General features: G+C 32.3%; 1 protein-coding gene across 2 annotated transcripts in view; it reads left to right on the top strand.

Annotated features, from left to right (window-relative positions):
• Positions 1-77: 77 nt before the first annotated feature.
• LOC114326793 (carnitine O-acetyltransferase) overlaps positions 78-15,941 on the top strand; it is a 32,250-nt gene continuing 16,386 nt past the window's right edge. Inside the window, exons 1-6 of one of the 2 annotated variants that reach the window (XM_028275261.2) lie at positions 78-266; positions 3,769-4,000; positions 7,472-7,703; positions 11,083-11,236; positions 11,740-11,911; positions 13,414-13,589. In XM_028275261.2, coding sequence (XP_028131062.1) covers positions 243-266; positions 3,769-4,000; positions 7,472-7,703; positions 11,083-11,236; positions 11,740-11,911; positions 13,414-13,589 — 990 coding nt within the window. In that variant the 5' untranslated portion in view covers positions 78-242. Of the gene's footprint in view, positions 267-596; positions 725-3,768; positions 4,001-7,471; positions 7,704-11,082; positions 11,237-11,739; positions 11,912-13,413; positions 13,590-15,941 lie in introns of those variants that run through there. The other variant, XM_028275331.2, reaches the window with a different exon arrangement.

Genomic DNA, 15,941 nt, shown 5'->3' with positions numbered 1-15,941 from the left:
CACTGAACTTTTGTATATTCAACGGGTCGCCAACGCAGCGGTGACGCAGCCAACTCCAACTAATCAACAACTGAAACGTCAAAAAGTTTCAAGGACAAATAAGTTTAAATGGACTCCTAATCGTAATTAAAAAAATATAAATAATTATTTTTTCTTTTTGATAATGAAAGTTGTTTACCTTTGAGTTCGATAAGGCGTGCCGAAATCTAAATAACAACTACAATTGGTATTCTAATTAAAATATGATTATGTCAAAGCCTAGACTGGTAAGCTATCAGATTGTTTTTAAGAGAAAAATGTATTTTTTGGTAGAACAATTTCCTTTCCATTTATTTCTTAAAATAGATCGCATATTTTTCAATTAAATTATGATAGATTCGTAAAAAACACATTAGTAAATGTAAAATTATTCTGTAATTAACAATAAATATGTTAAATTTCTTTTATCAATGGTATTTGTAATGTAGATAATAATTTTTTTTACTCTCCAGTTATTCTATGATAGTAATTAAGTTATAAAAGATTATAAATAAAGTATTAGACACCTTGTAATCTGTAAGGTTATAAGTTAATTTAATGTTAAATTAACAATTTTAATAGTGGTGAAAGTGAAAGGTGTAATTAATATAGTTGAAAAGGTTATCAGAACAATATGTTTTAACAAATTTCGAGTCTCACGCATTCTTTTTCAGTTTCTTTTTCTTGACTTACTTTACAACTTGGGGTGAGTCTTCGCAGCATCTACTATAGCCCACAATCTTCTTCAATTCTAGATAAATCGGCTGAAAAGACAATTAATCTTATTAATATGTTTGAAAGAAAGGTATTAAGGGGGATACTGGGACCCATTTGCGACAATGGTATATGGAGAATAAGGTTCAACCACAAGTTATACCAATATTACAGAGAACCCTCTAGCACATTATGCAAAAATACAAAGATGACGCTGGGCAGGTCACCTTATCAGAATGGATAACGACAGAACCTCTAGTAGAACGCTTAGCGGAACTATGGTGGGGCGTCGGCCAGTAGAAAGACCAAGGAAGAGGTGGATAGACAAAGTGAGAACAGATGCTAAAGATATATTGAGGGTGGACAACTGGAGGAGAGCAGCCAGACACAGAGATACTTGGAGGCGGATGCTGAGGGAGGCCAGGGCCCTACTTGGGCTGTAGTGCCATAGTAGAGAGAGATAAATCGGCATCATCCTTCGATCTTTTTCTGGGATGGCCTACTGATCTAGAGCATGGTCTCTCAAAAACACTGTCTATAACACTCTGCCTTCCTCTGATCTTACCACATGATTTTCCTATCTTATCCAGTTAGCTTTTGTGTGTCTGACTACTTTTGGAGGGACAAATATCATTGTAAGAACCTGCCTTTCAATACCAGCAGCTTATTTATTCCCGCTGATGTAGTCCATGGTTCATTTTCATACAGAGAGAGTCTGTAATTTGGAATAAATTCAATATCTCAAATACTAATTGTTTTTTTGGAAAATGCCCAGACCCGTCGATTAATATTTCAAATTGTCCTTTTTGACATACAATAATAATGTATACAGGGTGTCCCAATTTAGAGATATGACGTCGTTGTTGATTTTCTTAAATGGCAACACTGTCATTTTGATAGCTATTTTGATAGGGTGTGTAAAGTTATACACAACTGTAAAATATCAAATTTTAATTCTCTACCATTTACAAGATAATAGAAAATAACAAAGTTATGCCTGTAGTTTAGAATAAATTCAATAATTAAAATACTAATTGTTTTTTTGAAAAATACTTAGACCCGTCGATTAGTATTTCAAATTGTCATTTTTGACATACAATAATAATGTATACAGGGTGTCCCAATTTAGAGATATGACGTCATTGATTTTCTTAAATGGCAATTCTGTCATTTTGATAGCTAATTTGATAGGGTGTGTAAAGTTATACACAACTGCAAAATTTCAAATTTTTATTCCTTACCATTTACAAGATAATAAAAAATAACAAAGTTATGAAAAACAAGTAATCAAAAATAATTGAATTTAATTATTTCAAATAAGCAAATGCTCATAACGTTGCCCATTGACAATTTGACAATAATTGAGGGCAACATTATGAGTATTTGCTTAAATGAAATAATTTAATTCAATTATTATTTGATTATTTGTTTTTCATAACTTTGTTATTTTTTATTATCTTGTAAATCGTAGGGAACAAAATTTTTAAATTTTGCAGTTGTGTATAACTTTACACACCCTATCAAAATAGCTATCAAAATGACAGTGTTGCCATTTAAGAAAATCAACGATGAGGCCATATCTCTAAATTGGGACACGCTGTATACATTATTATTGTACGTCAAAAATGCAATTAGAAATACTAATCGACGGGTCTGAGCATTAAAAAAAAAACAATTAGTATTTTAATTATTGAATTTATTCCATATTACAGACATAACTTGGTTATTTTCTATTATCTTGTAAATGGTAGAGAATAAAAATTTGAAATTTTGCAGTTGTGTATAACTTTACACACCCTATCAAAATAGCTATCAAAATGACAGTGTTGCCATTTAAGAAAATCAACGATGACGTCATATCTCTGAATTGGGACACCCTGTATACACTATTATTGTATGCCAAAAAGGACAATTTAAAATACTAATCGACGGGTCTGAGCGTTTTTCTAAAAAACAATTAGTATTTGAGATATTGAATTTATTCCAAATTACAGACTCTCTCTGTATGTAACAACTGGGTAAATAATTGACATGTACAGTCTTAATTTGGATTGCCTTTATAGCAGCTTGGATATTAATAATGATAACAGGGAGTATAGTGCTCTACTCTCCACAGCTATCCTTGCTGAGGCTTTTTTTCTATGTGGGTGTCATCTGTGATTACCATTCCCAGTATACTTTGAAATTGTGGTCATTAATAGTTATGTTCTGCCTAACTCTTGGTCTTGGATTTTTGGTTTCTAACATGTATTTCTCGTCTTCTCTTCATTTATTCAAAGATCCAGACTACCTGTTTTCTTCTCGAGTCTTTTTGAATTTTTGAAGATATTCTTCTTTAGCGGCGAATCGATTGAGGGTAAAATTGTACATGAACCACGCGCCTGCGCACACTGACAGTATGTAATTCTGACAGTAGATATGTAGTTCATTGCTAATCTTTCAAGATAGGTATGTATGTATCTGTAACTGTGCAAATAAGGCATTAAAAGAATATATTAGTGGTTTTAGGAAATGTATTATTTATTATAATTCTTGTGTTTTTGGATTTGTGTTTCCCTGTAGTAAAGTAATAAAATATGTTGGCATAACATTTTTACAGTTTTTCGCTGTGTTGTGTAATTATATCCGAAACTTACAGGTCAATTCAAGTGGCTCGATGGTGTAGTTGGCAGAGCGGTGGGACAGAGAACGGAAGCACACGGAAGGTCGCGGGTTCAAATCCTGGACGATTCATACTTTTTTTATTTTTCGTTATTTTAATAAAAATTTTTTGAAAGTGGTAGATAAGAAAGTTAGTTTAATTTTTAAATAAAATACAAATAACCTGTTAAGTATATTTACTTCGTTTAAATTACCTATATAATAGAAGAATATCTTCTTACGTGCGTACAAAGTACACACACATTCTTTTTTTTAGTAGTTTTATTTATTGTTGTTATAGGTGAAGGTTATATTATAAAGAAACAAAATTTATTTAATTACGCCTACTGAGAACCATAAGAATAATCTAAATATTTCTCAATCTAAATTTTTTAGCTTCTGGAACAAAGGACCTTACAAGCTGTATCATACCTAGTAAAACATAGTGCAGCCATGTCAACAACAGCTACGAAAAAATTGTTTGAAAACCATTTAAAATTGCCCTCACTTCCAGTGCCGACATTAAATCAGACTATCGATAAGTATGTTAAGACTGTAACACCATTTTTAAATGAAACTGAATTGACCAATACTAAGAGATTGTTGACAGAGTTTGGTTCTGATAATGGTAAGTAAAAAAAATTATATTAGTTGAGTAAAAAAACGAAAATTTAATAATTAAATAGCTATTCCACCCTATAATAATAATAGCGTTTATTGTCCAACAGAATCCATTTACAGGACAAAATATTACACAAAAAAAAATTAAATGAAATATTAGTAATACATAGGTACCAATAACACATCAAAAATTTTACAAAACTAAATTTTAATGTAAAGAAATAAATTATTAATCACCTAGGTAGATCTTGGCCATACAAATAAGTTGCTTTAAACTGCAGTTAAATATATCGCAGTAAATACTTATAATTATCGCATTATAATAGCTGCACATGATGAATATAGGAGAATTCAACATAAGGTTAGTTCTAGCTTGCGTATTTCTGAATGTAATCGAATTTCTTACTGGATAAGACGGAACGTTAAAATTTATTTGTTGAAGGATATCAGGGCTGTCATATTTCTGAATGTAATCGAATTTCTTACTGGATAAGACGGAACGTTAAAATTTATTTGTTGAAGGATATCAGGGCTGTCAATGAGATTATGTAGTAGCTTGTACAGGAATACCAGGGAGGCATTAATTCGTCTAGATTCTAATGATACTACGTCCAAACCGCTACATAACTCATTATTGCTGATACCACTTCTAGGATATATACCAATAATTTTGTAAGACAAAAATTTTAAAAATTTACGCTGTACCCGGTCTATAATTTGGATATGTACATCATAAAATGGTGACCAAATGATAGAGGCATATTCCAGTTTACAGCGTACAAAAGTGTAAAATAATAATTTAATGGCCTTAGTATTAGTGAGATTTCGACTATTTCTAATTATAAATCCATAAGATTTAAGTACTTCTCTAACATTTATATTAGCATGTTCAACAAAAGTGAGTTTGTGATCAAATATAACTCCAAGCCGAGGCAGGGGTTGATGTAAAGTAATTAATTCTTATGACTTGGCTCGTGTGGCACTCTCAGTCTTTTGAGTTCATGAGATTTAGTAGAGAAATTGTAATATTAGGATTGTGTAGATATATTTTACAATATAGTAATACAGTAGAACCCCGATTATCCGTGCTCCTCGGGACGGGACGTTGGCACAGATAATTGAAAAGCATGGATAATCCGAACATTTGTTTCTTATTGTAATACATATGTACGTATTATCCATACATATAGCCCTACCATAAAAATACAACAGAAAAAATAAATCTTTCATTATAAGTCTCCCTCTCCGAATACAGAGTTTCCGTCTAGTGATTTACAGTGACGTTATTTTGATAAAACCTCAAAAATGCAATTTAAGTAATAGAAAATCATAGCACGGATAATCCTCAGCCCGGATAATCCGCACACGGATAATAAGGGTTCTACTGTAGTGGAGATTGTAATGTCACAGCATAAAAACTTGTTTTAAGTCACTTGTGTATTTTTAACAGGACTTGTGTATTTTTTAATTTTCGTGCAATTGAAAGTTATTTTCTATTATATATTTGTGAACCAAGGGATCTTTGCTTAAAGAAACTCATAAACATCCAAACGTAACAGTTACTTTCTTTATAGACCAGGGCGCATCTGTAAAAATATTAAGTAGTACATTTGGACGTTGAGAGGTGACTCAAATTTTTTTGCAGAAATTGCTTGAAAATAATTCAAATAATAATATTTGAGTTATCCTCCCTCTCAAAAAGGTCCGGAACATTGTTTAAATAATCAAAATGTCAAAAAATTAAGGAAAAATTCGATTTTTTTCTTGGTTTTTTGATTATAACTTTAAAAGTATTCATTTCCGAGAAAAGTTGTACAAACATAAAAGTTGCGTAATTAAATTTCCTACAATATAGCATTGGTTAAAAATTTAAGAAATAGTCACCCTTGTTGCAAAATAGCAATAATTGTGAAAAAAACATACAAAAACAAGTATTCGCATTTTACGTTTTTCAACCATTTATGCTACACTTAGGATCTTCATATTTCACCCTGAAAATTTTTATGATACAGTAAAACAACACTGTAAATTTCATTAAGATCGGTTCAACAGATTTTGCAAAATAAATTTTGCAATCCAGCTTTCGTAAAAAAAATTCATTTTTTCAAAATGTTACAGGACTGAAAATAAAGCAGATAGCAAGTTGAAAATTTTTTTGCATATAGAAGTGTACTGTACCTTTCATTCGCAATTTTGCAAAATTAAAATCGCTTAACACCACGGCGTCAGGAATTTTTTTAAATAAACATTAATTATTGGTGCTACGCGCAGGACAGCGGATAGGTTGCTCTGATTGGGCATTCCAATGACCTTTGATAATGATTGATACATTTTAATTTTTATGACATTTCGATATAAATAAATAAATTTGTTTATTGCAAAATAAAAACACATACTCTATCCTTTGAAATAACACTTTTATTAGCAAAAACTTTCTTTGTTCATATATTTTAACTTAAATAATAAAAGTTTATTATTTTTAAACATATGCAATTGTTTAAACAATATTTCACAAACAATAATAAAATTAGTTTGATTTTTGTGGAATTAAAAAATTAAAATACAACAAAATAGAGAGTAAGAAAATAATATAATAGATAAAGATTGGAAGAAATTTTGGTGGAAATCAACCTGTGTGAATCGAACACCGCTGTCCTGCGCGTAGCACCAAAAATTATTGTTTATTTCAAAAATTTTCTGACGCCGTGGTAATTAATCGATTTTAATTTTGAAAATTGCAAATGAAAGGTACAGTACACTTCTATAAGCAAAAAAAAGTTCAACTTGCTATCTGCTTTATTTTCAGTCCTGTAACAATTTGAAAAAATGAATTTTTTTTGCGAGAGCTGTATTGCAAAATTTATTTTGCAAAATCTATTAAACCGATCTTAATGAAATTTACAGTATTGTTTTATTGTATCATAAAGTTTTTCTGGGTGAAATATGAAGGTCCTAAGTGTAGCATAAATGGTTGAAAAACGTAAAATGCGAATACTTGTTTTTGTATGTTTTTTTCGCAATTATTGCTATTTTGCAACTAGGGTGACTATTTTTAAAATTTTTAGCCAGTTCTATATTGTAGTAAATTGAATTACGCAACTTTTATGCCAGTACAACTTTTCTCGGAAATGAATACTTTTAAAGTTATAATCAAAAAACGAAGAAAAAAATCGAATTTTTCCTTCAATTCTTGACATTTTGATTATTTAAACAATGTTCCGGACCTTTTTGAGAGGGAGGATAACTCAAATATTATTATTTGATTCATTTTCAAGCAATTTCTGCAAAAAAATTTGAGTCACCTCTCAACGTCCATCTCAAAACAGATCCGCCCTGGACTATTAGAGAAATATTTTAAATAAGAACAGTAGAAGTTTAAAGGACAATATTTCTTCATGAGCAATTCATGTAGCTATTAAAAACTGTCTTTCCTTCTGGTAATTTTGGATTTATTTTTTATTTTTATTTTATGTACCAGGTATCGGAAAGAAACTGCAACATCTTCTGGTTGAGAGGGCTAAATCTCATGAAAATTGGTTGGAAGAATGGTGGTTGAATACCTCCTACTTGGAATACCGAGATCCTGTTGTTGTTTTCTCCAGCCCAGGTCTGGTGTTTCCCTTCGAAGATTTCAATAATGAAGATGATAGATTGAAATATACTGCAAATCTAATACTCGCTGCTGTTGAGTATTATTTAAACATATGGAAGTAAGCAATTACATCTTTTTATATACATTTTATCCTGTTAAATTCTATTGCACATTGCACATTATCAATATAAGCTTTGATACTCACTGAATTATAAAACCACTCTCACTAAATTCCATGCCAAGTGAAATTTCAAACATTATTTACATATTTTTGTGCGTTTATTTGTTTTACTAGAGGACAATATATGTTCTAAACTTTAAAAAATTGGCTTCACTTATATGTTCACACCCATGTTCTATATCTGGTTTATTATTACTACATCTATATGATATTATTAGTTATAGTATGCAGTAACAATAATGTATCTGTGGAAGTACGAGGCCCTCAGAGAAACAGTGGCCTAAGCCACAAATTGAACATTTTTAGATTTATCAATAAAAGCAGCAACATTAAATCTTCGGTTTAACAGGGGCTACACAACCTACCTCTATATTTGACTAGATGGCGATACATAATTTGTAGCGCCATCCATAAGGGTGCATCCTCCATAAACACCTTCCCCCCCCCCCTCCGTCGTAATTCGTCGTTTATAGACGAACCCCCCCCCCATGTCGACGTCGTCATTGCAGTTCACGACCCCCCTTTCAGTGATTTAAAAAAATTCAATGTTATTTCTGTTTTTTTCAATCAACCTTGAAACTTTATTTGCGAATGTATCATAACAAGATCAATTAATTGGGTAGGCGCAAAATCTTGGTCCAATGCTATTTAAATGCATTCTTTTTTGAATCCTGAGAAAACTAATAAATATACACACACCGGCAAAATTAGCCGAACACGTTAAAAATGGGACATGTTTGATGTCTCGTATTTCATAAACCAGTGGTCCGATTTGAGTGATTCTTTTAGTTTGTTATAGCCTTATTATTTAAGAATATCGTTGTAATAATATTGTTGCTAGACAGGTAAATACCATTTTATACCGAGTGTACCAATCATACTGTATTTTTTTCTTAAAGTTTGGAACACCCTGTGGAATATTCTAGCATATGTAGAATATTAAAATTAATACTCGATTGTAGACTTAGGCTTGCTTAACATTCTCCTTTTCGATTCATTTACTTATGTGAGATAATAAAAACGTTATGTGCGTTAAAAATTATCCATGTTTTTCATCAATAAATCCTCATAGTAGGGGAGGAAAGTATACTAAATTTGCAGTTACTCGAGCGTTATGGGAACCTATTGGGTTAGAACCTATTAAAAGGTTAAGAACCTATTAAAAGGTTAAGTTAAGTTTTCCATAAAGTGGGGGACTTTTCATTTTTTAATTTAATTTTCCATTTGAAACAATCATTTTTCTCCGATTATAGCGCTATCTATCCATAATTCGAAAAAATATGTCGAATAAAAGTTGCTTATTTTTACGTAAAGAATCCAAATCTGCAATAAAAATTGGGGGCTCCTATTTAAGATTTTAAATTAAATACCCACCCCACCTCCGTGGGGGCTCGTGACACCCCACGGATACAGCGGGTGGGGGTGGGGAGTCAATTAAAAATTATAAATACGAACCCTGCGATGTTTTGCGAAATGAACATCAGATCGTAAAACTGCAAAATACACCTATTCAATATTTTTCAAAAATCTACCGAATGGCACCAAACACGACCCCCCACAGAGGTGGGGTGGGGGTTACATTAAAATATTAAATAGGAGCCTCCAATTTTTTATTCCAAGCAACTTTTATTCGCAACATTTTTTCCTATTATGGACAAATAGCGCTATAATCGGAAAAATCGATTGGTGGAAATGGAAAATTAAATTGAAAAATGGAGAGTCCCACATTTTATGGAAAACTTAACTTAACTTTTTTGGTTGTAGCACCCACTCTTCACAATCCACTCCAGGTCACAAGAACGCTCGAGTAATTGCAAATTTAGCATACTTTTCTCCCCTACTATGAGGATTTATTGATAAAAAACATGGCTAGTTGTTATAGCACATAACTTTTTTACTTTCCAACATAATCAAATGAATCAAAAAATAAAATGTTAAGAAAGCATAATTCTACAATCGAGTTTTAATTTTAATATTTTATATATGCTGGAATATTCCACAGGGTGTTCCAAACTTTAAGAAAAAAACACAGTATGCTTTTTACACCCGGTATAAAATGACATTTACCTTTTTAGCAACAATATTATTACACCGATATTCTTAAATAATAAGGCTACAACATACTAAAAGAATCACTCAAATCGGTCCATTGGTTTATGAAATACGAGACATCAAACATGTCCCATTTTTAACGTGTTCGGCTAATTTTGCCGGTGTGTGTATTTGAAAAATATAGACAGACAGAATGAAAGATTACATTATTACCGAGGGCTGAAAGTCCCTTAGAATAAACAAAAGGTTTCTTTTGAATGAAATCACAGATTAACCCAATGTTTGGTTAATCTGTGATGAAATTTTTGAACTTAAAAATCAGACTAAATATTATCTTTTTTTATCCCTGTAACTTATTAAAATAAACATTATAGATGTTTTCAGAAACTTTTGGCCCTCGGTAATAATGTAATCTCTCAATCTGCGTTTAAATTTTTCAAAAATTTTTATTAGTTTTCTGAGTATTCGAAAAAAATGAATGCATTTAAATAGCATTGGACCAAGATTTTGCGTATAAATCTTCTCTAAGTATAAATACGACTTACTAACTAAATAGAACAATATTTTATTTCCATTCATTCTTTTAGAACTATTGTTTCACACACAGTATGCAGCACATAAATGAATTAACAATTTAATATTGTTTGCTTCCTGACGTTGTTCTGTATATATATACATAGAAGCGCCTGTTTAAACCCAAAAAACAATGTCTTATTGTTTGTTGTCCTGTACAAAAGTGCTACCTAATATTATTTTAAGGCTGTGACTGATAAAAACGAAATGTATGTGATAAAAGTATCTATAAGAGAATTCTTTTTAATTTTAACACAGGTGTATTTATTCGTAAACGTTTTGTTTTATTTTCTATTTCATTTCAAGAACTATACGTTTTTATATGAATATCTGATACTTTAATGCTGGTAAAAGCTAGTAAAAATTATATTTATAGAGACAATAGCGACAAATTTAAATATACCAATATATTAAACGACGTCGAATGTGCACTCATAGCCCCCACCCCCTGTCGTATTTCGTCGAAATAAGCAAGCCCCCCCCTTCCCTCTTCTCAACGACGTAGTTTATGGATGTCCCCTAAGTATACTGGAAATATGAATCCAGAGATTGCACTTATCTCAAAACTTAGTTTTGGGCATAGGCCACTGTTGCTCTGATAGCCTTATTTAAAAGTTATAAAAAATGAAGACTAACAATAACTTTATATAAAACGTTACTACAACACAAATTAAATCTGATACTTTTACAGTGATCAATTGCCGCTGGATAAAATGGGCAAGGAACCGTTGGACATGAACCAGTACAAAAAGATTTTTGGGACCTGTCGGATACCAAGACCAAAAAGAGATGCTTTACAATTCAGTATACACTCGAAACATATAGTCGTAGTAAAAAATAACAATGTAAGTATATAGTTACTTAATTCCAATTGGGTTATAATATTTTATTTATAAAATTCAATATTATTTATAAAAATGTTTTATTAGATAAATAATTCTCTTCTTTTGATGAACAATTATTTGCTGCGCTTGAAATTTTTGAGATGTTGAATATCTAGAAGTCAACCGGATGTAAATCGGGTCAGTAGAATGGATGGTACAACAATTCATTCATTAATTAAGTGCTTTTCACAATGGTGTCCTGAGTTGATAGGAAGGATTGCCTTTTGAAAAATAACTTTTTCCTGCGTAAATCAGGTCTTTCCTTACATTTTTATACATCCAGCTAATCTATGAACTGAGAAACACTAACGTGAGTTTATTGTTTAATCAGTTTGGAGGTAATCCAAGAGCAAAATTTGCGATTTATCTGAAAGTCAGATTTTTCTAGCCAATTTTTTATTGTTCTACACTGATTAGTATGCTTATGTTATATACGAGGTGTACAAAATGATGTATAATTTTAGTTTTTCAAACTTGATGTGTTAAACAGCAACGGAGAACTTCCAAGTGAAAGTGAACTGATAGACCAGCTTAACATCATCGTTGAAAACTCCAAAACAACCGGTACACCCGTTGGTATTTTGACCAGCGATAATAGAGATGAGTGGAGTGCGGCTTATGAAGAACTTCTGAAAGGTAAGTCATCAATTGATCGATGTTTTAACGAGAATACACTAATATACATAGGAGAATACAAAACTATAAAGTGGGTTGTCTAAGTTAAGGTTCATAGACGTACATATTAACAAAGACTGAGCAACCTGTAGAGCTAAGTGACGACACCATCTTTTTTCCATTGTTCGTTGTGTCCCTGTCTTACATCAAAACATCTTTTTGGTGGGGAAGAAAGAGAGAGAGAGATGAGTTTCAAGGCGCTAGAGAGAGAGAGAGAGAGAGAGAGAGAGAGAGAGAGAGACAAACCGAACAACCGTAAGAGATCTTGTCGGCAGCAGTGGCGGCTCGTGGTAATTTAAGGAGGGTGTTCAATTAAAGAATGTAATTATACGAACGGTGAATACGCGCCGCATGCGAAAAATTTTTGGGGCCTCGCCAAAAGATGTTCTGTAAAGTGAAACCTATCTTTGACCCGATTAGTCAGGATGTCACACACTTTTTTTGTTTTGTGCAGAATATGATACCTACTGAATGATGGCGCTTCTTCGGTGGTGAAGGTGGGGGCAGAAGTTACGAATAATGAAATGGCTTTGTCAAAACTGTTTAAAAATCCGTTTATTTTAACGGCATCCAAAGACCGAGATTGAAATTATAGTTTTATTCTTTGAAAATACTAAACATGGAAAACAAAATAAAGAATGTAGTTTATCACACCCACATAATCACTAAGTTTTTCTATATTGTTCAACTTTAAAACAATGTTTAAACTTTTTGTTTCTTATTGTACATTCTTGTACCAAAGTTTATCTCCGGCCAAGTTAGTCCATTCTTTTTATAAGAAGTCGATTTTCAAAACTATTTGCATTTTCTTTTATAAACTTCACTGAAAAAGGCTCCACCATCCTAAAAAAACTACCTACCAATATTGTATTTAATAAAATCCCACAACAGAAAATGCCAAACTGTGAATCGAAACGCTTCGCCCCGGTCTCTGTGTGCAGTGCACAAATCGTCAATGTTTTAAGATAGGAGAATCCCTGGTTCACGGATTTAAGAGCTCTCGTTCTTCTATAGGGTTACTGTATAGTGGCTGGGTTCAATTTGAATTCTGCACTTACCACGTGCATCTAGCGTAGCGGTGTTGTGCAAACAAATTATGTGATTAGTAAATACAGTTATATTTTAATGATACTATGATATTTATGAGATTTAAGAAAAAATATTTTAATGATATTTATGAGATTTTTAAAAATATGTATTTTAATGAAATTTGATTGGGTGTTCACTGCACAAGTGAACCAATGGAGAAACTGCCCCTGGTAGTCAGCAATAGTGACAGGTGTGGGGTCTCAGTAAAAATGAGACTTGGACATCAAGACAACTTAGAGGACAATTTAGACATTTACTTTATACTTTATTTATACTTTTATTATACTTTAATTTTTTCATTGATTCCTTATAAATACGAATAATAATGTTTTCGCTAGATCTAACACACCATCTATATTTCACGTTTATTGCAGATCCCATCAACGAAGAATCTGTCGACCAAATTCAGAGGTCGTTGTTTTTGGTAGCGCTTGATAATCCGATGCCCGAACATAACGACAGTCGCAGATCAATGGCTAGTAAACAATTCATCCATGGTGGCGGTAGCAGAGCTAATTCTGCCAATCGTTGGTTCGACAAAACTGTACAGGTGAATATTTTTGACATTTTTCATATAATATACTAAAGATTTCCACTGTTTTCACTGTATTCCTTCGTTCTCTCCAGTTCTTTCTTTTTGCCAGGCCCTTTCCTGCAGATTTCTTCTTTCCATTGCTTCGTCCACTTCATCTCTCAAAGATCTTTGCGGTTCGCCTTTCTTCCTTCTTCCTATCGAACTCCACTCTGTTATTCTATTTATCCAGCGATTTTGGTCTGCTGGTCTGACATGTCTGTACCAGGTTAATCTTTTCTGTCGTATATCTGAGTTCATTCCCATTCTTTTCTTAACCCCTTCGGTACGATCATGTTTGACTGTCCGCTCAGTACGGTGATGCACACGGGTGCATCATGAGTTTTTGTTCTCCATAAGGCGGTGCCACCATCTTCATCATATTTCAGGTAGGTATTTTTGTTCCGTCCGAATTACCTTATTTAAATTTAAAAGTGGGGAAACCACGCCCAAAAGTGGGTGATGTCCAGAAGGAGATTAGATTTAGTTAATTTGATTGGTGATAAGGTTGTTTGGATGTTTGACTGAAGGGATTGTGTGGGAGGTGAAGTTACTGTGCTGCTGTTTACAACTTACCTTACATTTGCAAGATAATTCGGATGGAATTTCCCAGATTAGGAGACTGGGACGATATCAAGCACAAAATAGTCTGGGGAATTCCATCCGGATTATCTAGTTTATCTTTTTTAATAATTTTTGTTTAAAATGGTATTTTATGGATAAAATTTAATTTAACTCACATGCTATGTAGAATAATAAATTTAATAAAAATAGTTTCATTTCTAAAATTAGTGTTATTATTACATTAACTTTAAGTAGTTGTAGTGTGATACTGTATTTTAACCGACCGGACCGCGCGAAGCCGCTCGGTAAACGGTCGAATCCGTATATAGGAGCCGACTTACCGAATGACGGTCCGGCACGAAGGGGTTAATGTTTAATCTCTATCTCTAATCTATATCTGATTTATTGTATCTCTTCTTGTTACTCTGCACTCCTTCTAAGGAATTTCATCTCTGTTGCTCTTATTTTGTTTTTGGTTTTCTTATTTATTATCTAAATGTCACACCCATAAGTGAGGATACTTTTTATCATGGTGTTATATATTCTTCTTTTTGTTTTTATACTTATGGATGTTCTTATCACACAGTATCGGCATTGTTTATATAGGGAGATAGTTGGTCAGCCCAATAGAAAAATTTGTTTGATTCAAATTTAGACAGTCACCAGATGTCCCAACAATTTCTGTCAGGGTCGCAACGTCAAAATGCATAGACACCAAGTTGGATACGATCCTATTCATAACACCCCATCTCGCATACATATTAAGAAAAATAAATGTATATGGCAGAATATATTTAGAAATTGAATTAATGATGTCATGCTACTATTCATTATAAATATAATAGCATGACATCATTAATTCAATTTCTAAATATATTCATCCATATATTTTTTATTTTTCTTAGTATGTATGCGAGTTGGGGTGTTATGAATAGGATCCTATCCAACTTGGTGTCTATGCATTTTGACGTTGCGACCCTGACTGAAATTGTGGGGACATCTGGTGACTGTCTCAATTTTAATCAAACAAATTTTCCTATTTGGCTGACCAACTATCCCTATACAGTGTGTCAATTTTAAAACTTACAATGGCTATATCTCACGAACAAAAGCTGATATCGAAAAATGCTTGAAACCGTTTCTAGGATAGTAAGGGGGAACTAAAATGACATGAAAGAGAACTCACCCCCATCAACCCTCTAGGCCCCACCCATCACAACCAAAAAAGTTTAAATTGCAAACCCCTACTTGTGATACATCATTGAAAAGGCTATAAAAAATGCTATTCAATGGTATAAATAATAATTATACAGGGTGAAGCAATAATTGTGAAACTTTGGCTTAAATGAAAAATTTAATAAGGTTTTGTTGAATTACAAATTTATTAAAAATCTCAATTAAGTAAATACTTAATGTGAATTCCGTTGTTTGGTAAACAATAATACAGCCTATTTTCAAATTCTGCACGAAATTTAGCAAATGTTCTAGTAATAGGGCGACATGCTTGAGTAATTCTTTCTCGCAATTCCCCAAGTGAAGCAAGTGGAGTTTTATAAAAAACTGATTTAGGGTAACCCCATAGAAAAAAATAATATACCATCCTACTATAAAAAGTGCTATCCAATGGTATAAATAATAATTATACAGGATGTTAATATCAGCTGGCTTACTATGACTTTTGTATTTGTAATGCTATCTCCCGAACTATTATTTTAAATGGTAACTGTCCGCTCGTACTTTTTTTTGTTAATTCAAACTTAATTTGCC

Source organism: Diabrotica virgifera, chromosome 1 (assembly GCF_917563875.1).
Source record: "Diabrotica virgifera virgifera chromosome 1, PGI_DIABVI_V3a".
Lineage (NCBI taxonomy): Eukaryota > Metazoa > Arthropoda > Insecta > Coleoptera > Chrysomelidae > Diabrotica > Diabrotica virgifera.
Note: the sequence above shows the minus strand (reverse complement) of the source record. Positions and strands in the feature narration are given on the sequence as shown.